This window comes from Aedes aegypti, chromosome 2 (genome assembly GCF_002204515.2).
Source record: "Aedes aegypti strain LVP_AGWG chromosome 2, AaegL5.0 Primary Assembly, whole genome shotgun sequence".
NCBI classification, from domain to species: domain Eukaryota; kingdom Metazoa; phylum Arthropoda; class Insecta; order Diptera; family Culicidae; genus Aedes; species Aedes aegypti.
The window spans coordinates 147,146,259-147,153,689 of record NC_035108.1 but is presented as its reverse complement, the minus strand read 5'-3'; the positions used below and the strand labels follow the sequence as shown (position 1 = coordinate 147,153,689).

At 37.5% G+C, this 7,431-nt stretch overlaps 1 protein-coding gene across 1 annotated transcript; it reads left to right on the top strand.

Annotated features, from left to right (window-relative positions):
- The first annotated feature begins 1,547 nt into the window (after positions 1-1,547).
- Positions 1,548-4,773, top strand: LOC110676103. The gene is made up of 3 exons (XM_021842644.1): positions 1,548-2,545; positions 2,783-3,112; positions 3,174-4,773. The coding sequence occupies exons 1-3, from the start codon at positions 1,891-1,893 to the stop codon at positions 4,409-4,411; spliced, it is 2,223 nt and encodes a 740-aa protein (XP_021698336.1). The 5' UTR covers positions 1,548-1,890; the 3' UTR covers positions 4,412-4,773.
- Positions 4,774-7,431: the final 2,658 nt, after the last annotated feature.

Below are 7,431 nucleotides of genomic sequence, written 5' to 3'. Positions count from 1 at the left end.
AAATCTTATAAGATTTTCGTACTAGCATCAACATTTCAGATTTTTATCGATATATGACTAATTGAAGCATACTTTATAAGGTCCTAGGGTTATTGAGGTCAAAATCTGTGTTTTAAGCTCAAATAAAAGGTGGCCCATTTTACCCCGTATGACCATACTGCCCCGCCTTCCCCTAATCTTTTCACCAGCTTGAAATTCATTTTTCAGAAATATAAATCATTTCGATAAATGATTGCCGTATTATGCAGTAGTTTGATCAGATCAGTTAGAAGATTAGATTCAGATCAGAAGATAAAATATCTGAATATTAATAATAAAACTTAGTAATTGTCTTTAAAATCATTCAACCTCGAATCAACACTACAAAATACAGCGGTCAAATATCTAAAATAATTGCTCCTTGGAAAATATACGTACTCCGGATAATTGAGTCTAATATTCCGGATAATCAAATCCAGGATAATTATCTCAGACCTGTATAACGACCTCAAAGCATTGGCGTGAAAAGAAGAAGGGCCAGCCCCTGAGAACTATTTAAGAAAATTGAATATGAAATGTAAAAATAGGGGAGAATATTCAGTATATGCAGATAGAAACATGTTAGCCAACATTAAATGTAATTATGATAGCATTATGTCACATTATACAAAGAGATTACTGCATCTTGAGGCCCCGTTAGTAAAATGAGTCCGTCATCTAAGCATGAGTAGCAACCGAGTAGGGTGCAGAACTACTTGGGCACTCCCATGATTCACTTTGGCATGAGGGGTTTTCCTCGGCCAAATGATCTGAAACTTTGCAATAAGAAGCACTTCAATACTACGCATATTGTAACCAAATATGAGCTCAGTAGCTTTCAAAAAACCCCACTGCCGAAGTGAATGAAAAGTGCCAAGAATAGGATCCCTATGTAGTAAACTCTTATTTACTACATTTCATTCATACCATCCAATATCGGGGTATTGGCGATACCGTGCACCTCCGCTAATTTGAACGATAAATTCACAGCAGAATAAAAACATAAGCAGATAGAAAAACGTTATTAATGCATAAGGTTTATTATAATTTAGTGACAATTTTTAAATCTGATTGTAGATGGTTGATCAGCCAAAGTGTACGCATTGTTCACGTTTCTTGTTGGATTTTTTACATCTGTTTGTCTAATCACATAACTTATCTGATAATACATAGGATTTCATCATTCGACAAACGCCGCTCGCCGCTGCCATGGCAGTTCACCGATATTTGAATTTACGTACTGTTTCAGCACGTTTCTAATATATTTGCCGTAGTCCGAAGGCCTGCCTGCACTCGCCGAAAATGTCGTATGGTATAATGAGTCCGATGAAATTCTCTTGCGCCATTCTCCTTCTGTAATAACGTTTTCGTCATCAAACTTGTCCATGTATCCTGGAGGGCAATACGCAGTAGACTTATGCGTAATCAAAAAGTTATGCAGCATGCAGCATGCAGATATGATTTTCTGCGCACGATCGGGACTGCAGTATAAAGTCTTTTTCAGACATGCCCATTTTGAGCACAACCCAAGTAACCGCAAGCATTAAAGCATTACCGTAATTAAACTACATTTCAACATAAGTAATGCATCATTGCTTTTATTTAGCAATACGTGTGCAATAATACTTTAAATCAATTTTTTGAATGCATTGAAGCATTGTTCTATCTAAGCAGTGAAACGTGCATTAATGGTTGATATACAATCACTAATCAGTGCTTCATTGCATCATCTTACTAAATGCTTTATTGCAACAAATCTAGCATGACTTCATTGTTGTAAGTACACAATAACTAATGTTTGCATTTATATTTATGACTGCGACCACTCTCACGACTATATTCTATTTATAAGTTTGTAAACAGTAACAAATCATGGATTTGCATTCAGAACAAAAATGGAAAACTTTTTTAAAAAGTGGAAATTTTCGAAGAAAAGTGTCGAAATATCGTTCTTTAATACCTGAAACAAAGCTCCAAAACAAAATCCAATCTGCTGAACCAAGTAGGCTTGGAAGAAACTTAAAAAAGCAGAAGTCCTGGGAGCAACCACGAGCGTTGCTGAGCTCAAACTCAGATAAAACGAACGAGTGGAAGGAGTCCGAAAGAAATGGTCTTCAAGAATCCATGGAAATATTCTGGTCTGGCTTGGAGCATTTGCCGGAGTCAAAGTCGGAGTCCATCTTTGGTTGCAAACACCAAGAAAACAAAAAATCTGACGAAAATGACCCTGGGAACCCCGTTGATGTTTCCGAGCCCACTCTAGAGCAGTTGCTTGAGGCAGTGAATCAAAATGACGTGTTTCAGACCACCTCAGCAGTCCAAGGTTGCAAACAAGATCTTGGAACATTCTTGAGAGACTGGAGCATAAAGCATAAGATTACACATCAAGCGTTGAAGCCATTACTAGAAAAGCTGGTCGAATATCACCGTCAATTACCCGTAGATCCTAGACGACTCCTGAGAACACCTCGTTATAAGCCTGTAGTCAAGGTTATTGACGGTGGATCTTATTGGCACCACAGCATAGGTATTTTTCCGTTATAACATTTTTTTGAGTATATTTTGGCGTTTCGGTCGGATTTTTGGGATCAAAATCTAAAGTGTTGTCTTTTCTATACGGATTGAATCGTTGGAGATGAAACTATAGTGTTCGATCCCAAAGATCTGACTGAAACGCGAAAAACTTCTCGCAAAAAATATCGAGAAGTCGTATGCAAAAAACAATAAAATTTATGCAAAAGTACTAACAAAATTTCCTTTTCAGAACATTGCTTACGTTTACACTATGCGAATGTAACAGCATCATGTACAATATCAATCAATATTAACGTAGATGGGCTCCCGTTGTTTAAAAATGGGACTGCCCAAGTGTGGCCGATCCTATTCAACGTGTTCGAAAGGCCCGAAATACCGCCGATGATTGCAGGAATATTTCACGGGAACAGCAAACCCAAAAGGGTTGAACAATATCTGACACCATTTGTCGAAGAGATTTTACCATTGATGGAAAACGGATTGATTATAAATCATCACAAGCTAACGATAAATATCAGATCTATCATCTGCGATGCACCAGCTAGAGCATTTGTAAAAGGTTGCTGTTATTTTGTTACTTCTAATAAAAACTATTTCTCTATTGAACTAAAATGTTTCAGGTGTAACCAATTTTAACGCAATCCACGGATGCCTCAAGTGTTGCACAATTGGTGAATACTCCAAGGAATTACGGACAACGGTTTTCCCTCAGACAGTAGCCGAGTGTAGGACAGATCGTGGTTTTCGTGATAGGCTCTATGGAAAGCACCACCAGGAATACGTACAACGTCGAGATGGAAAACTCACCAGGACTCCGATTGAAACGCCTTTTTTGAAATTACCTATCGATATGATCGAAGAATTTATCGTGTCTGATTCACTTCACCTTCTTCATCTTGGAGTCATGAAGAAGCTTCTTATGACTTACCGAGATGGTCATTGTAATGTTTCCAAGTGGTCTAAAGGAACCGTACAGGAAATATCGAAAGCTTTAGATCTGATCAAGCTGCCCATGGAAATCCATCGCTCAGTTCGAGGGATGGATTATGTTAACCATTGGAAAGCATCAGAGTTCGGTTCATTCCTAAATTATATTGGTATTGTTGTTCTAAAGCAGTTTTTGAATGAAGAGCACTACAAAAACTTTGCTAGACTTTTTTGTGCTACTACAATATGCTCAACAAACTATTACCGAAGCTATATACCGGTTGCTAAAATATTATTCAAAGAATTCATTGCTACATTTGACACACATTTCGGATCAGTAACAAGCAATATCCATAATTTGGTTCACGTGGCAGAAGAAGTTGAGAGAAAAGGCCCACTATCATCTATCTCTACATATCCATTTGAGAACCATTTGTACCAAATTAAAAAACAAGTTAGATCAGGCAGGCATCCATTATCTCAAATAATCAATAGAATGACGGAAAGGGATAAGCATAATATCATTAACTCTTCCGCTATAGAGACTTATCCATCGCTCAAAGAGCCTTCAAAAATCCATGATTTGAAGTTTCTTACAATCAAGCTTAACCCGAATTGTACATTGAGGGCCAACTTTGCTGATAAGTGGTTTTTAACTAAGAAGTACAAAATAGTCGCTATGGATTTTGCTGACTCCGTAGGCATACATGGTCGAGAAATGATCAGCCCACAATCGAATCTGTTCGAAGATCCTTTAACATCCAATAGCTTTCACGTATATGTTACTAACACAACTCTTGATTTTACAAATTCTAAACAGTATTTGCTAAGCAGTATCTTATGCAAACTTGTTGTAGTAGTTACTGGTAACATCACTGCATTTGTACCATTGGTCCATACACTTCCAACAGAAAGTAGCGAACAATTGTAAGTGCAAAATATCATACTAAACACCCTGATGTTCAATGACATTATTAAAAACAATATCTGCTGGAAATAAATGATTTTATGATTGAAGAAAACACCAAAAAAGCTAGCAAAATTAGTGTATTTTCATTTATTTATCTATACCTTTGGTTTTTGTCTGATAAATCATCAGATATCCAGAATAGGGTTTGCTTTATTCAAAGAATATTTTATTATATTTTGTGAATTCAGAAACCTCCCTTGACGAAGAAATCACTATTTGAGACCCTCAGTTTCTCCTAATGTTACACTTTTTCTATTGAACATTTAACAACATTATATGTATTGTAACGCCCTCCTCTCCCCTAATACCGTGACGTACTTAATGGACGGCTCCATACAATATCCCAATTTACGACCCATCCATAAGATTTTGCCCTACTTTGTATAGATATCCGAAAATTAGCACAGAATTTTTCTAGGTTGAAAATTAGTGATTTTCCCCTAAAGGGGTACGCCGACTAAGGTAAACGGGTTTGTAAAAAGTCAACCATATTTTATAACCGTTTTGTTTAAAATAGTTAATTTTGATTAAAGTGAATCACGCTGGAAATAGTTCATTACATAAAACGATTATTTCGACATTTTTCTGATAAACTGCTTAACAGTTTGACTCACAGGGCTGGTAGCGACTGAGTGTCTTGAAAATAGGAGCTTTAGAGACCTTCAGGCATGAGACTAGATCTGAATTAAAAAGAGATCAAATAGTTACAAAGAATAGAGTATGTTTTGTTGAAATTACTAAACGAATAAAACTAACCTTTGAGAAATCGAGGAAATTTTTAATAAATCGTCGGAGAAATCACCAGAAATATCCCTAGAGAGGTCTGTCAAGGAGTTCTAGGAGGTATTTTAGAAGAAACCTCTGAAGAAGCATTTCTTAGAGTAAAGCGTGTAGAAATCAAAGAGACCTTCCTTAAAAAATAGACTTTTTAGATGCTTGCATTAGAACACAGACCAAGTCTCTGAAATAAGACCTGCTACCAGCCCTGGACTCACATACCCCTATTTTAATTGTTTGAATATGAAGATTTTCGTTGAAATTTTGGAATAATAAAAAGTTAAAAGTAAATTTATCGAAAACAACAATATATTTTATAAGGGTTATTTTATTTCTTCAGTTTCAAGTGAACTTGATTCAGTTCTTTTAATAGGGACATCGCATCGTGAAGTTTGAAAAGAAACAGTTAATTAGTCATTCCTCGAAGAACGACCTCCTCAATGATCATACCATTCAAATCCTCGCTGTAATCCTGCTCATTGTCGTTAACTTGTTCGATGTACTCAATTTTGGAGCACTCTTGATCTTGCTCAATTGATTCTTCCATGAACTCGGTGATAGACTTCGAGTTTTGGCCGTGGTCTACTATTTCAACGTCGCTCGGACCAGAAACATCCAGTAGCTTTTTGGATCTGTTCCTGGACGCCGGTTGCCTGAGCAACAGTTCATTTGCTCGCTGTTTTGAGTTCCTCAAACACTGCTTCAAGAATTTATGGCATTCATCCTTGGTGAAAGTACTATCTGAGTTACAAATCACTTTGTAGAACAGATTGATGTACTTTTCATACCTGGAGAATGGTATTTTTGGTACCACTTCGTTATTCTCATCAAGCGTTTTGCTGATACCGGTCCAAGAACAGAGACGGAAAAATCGGCGATCAACAAAAAAGTCAATCATTTGATGACAAACCGTTCCGCCTTTGTTTTTGAACCGATTGTTTCCGTGTATTTTTCCCATCTCACGAATAACATTATTCACGTAATTTTGATCCTCGCATTGCTCTTCTGCGGCTTCCAAGTCAGCCAGACTGTTCACTGGAATCAGCTTGATGTCGGCTGTTTTTTCGGATGCATTTGAAGATTGCCGTTGTTCTGAACGAGATGTAAGACGGTCAATCTTGGCGTTCACTTGGGCAGTCAGAATCAAGCACTTTTCCTGCCGCTTTTCTATGTTATCGACCTTATCGTTGATGATTTTCAGCATGTTCATAATTTCATCATTCCTGAGACTGGTGCTCAAGCTGGTCTTGCTGCTGGCTGAAGAGAGAACTTCGTGTGTAGCTTCGATTTCGAGTAGGTTTGCAGATTCGAGTTTGACTTTTTTCACCACCCGTTCGTCGTCAGAAGAAAACGTATTGAGCTGCTCCGATGCAGAATCATCATCCACAGCCTCTTGATCCTTGGCAGCTTCGGACTTGCGTTTGGCGATTGCAGCAAATAGAGCGGCTGCATCCTCTCGAACTACGATGTTTCGATCATTATTCCTGGGTTTCAGTGGCTGCTTCTTCGTAACAGCACTGGCTTTCACGGTTCCGGCAGCAGACTTACCGGAACTATTGGGAGCAGCAGCGCTGGTATTTCGTGGTGTGGCAGCTTTTCGCTGTATATTTTTCACTCCTTTAGGCATTTCTGGAAGCAATGAAATGTTATCAGTTACAGTTAAGATGAAATATCATTGAAAACTTACTGTTTCATTGTGGAAAGTTCGTTTGGGATGAAATAATATGCAAACGGGGATCGTTTGTGTAAAACAATAATAAAGTATGTTTTGCTCTACAAAAAAGTGACAGCTTGCGCTAGAGAGTACGTGCCGACTATTGCGCACCTCTGACCCATCTTGATTGTGACATTGAATATAATAAGTGCGCAAAAGCGAAAACGGTTAACATTTTAACAAACCGTAGTGATATGTTGAGTGGAATTTAATGAGAAGTCATGAAAATAGTACGTTGATGATAACATTACGATTTTAGACAATCGTCTGTTTCAATTCACGATTCACATTTACGAAATTTGATTGCATCGTATTTCTTTTGTCAGGGATATGTACAATACATCTAGATAATAGGTCGTATGAATAAAACCGAGTACTTGCTCATACTCAACCCGACTTGAGAAAAGTAAAGTCTCTGAGCATTTACTCAAAACCGTATGAATAAAACGGTACTTTGCTCAGAGTAAGTTCGAATTTCGAACTTAGCTTT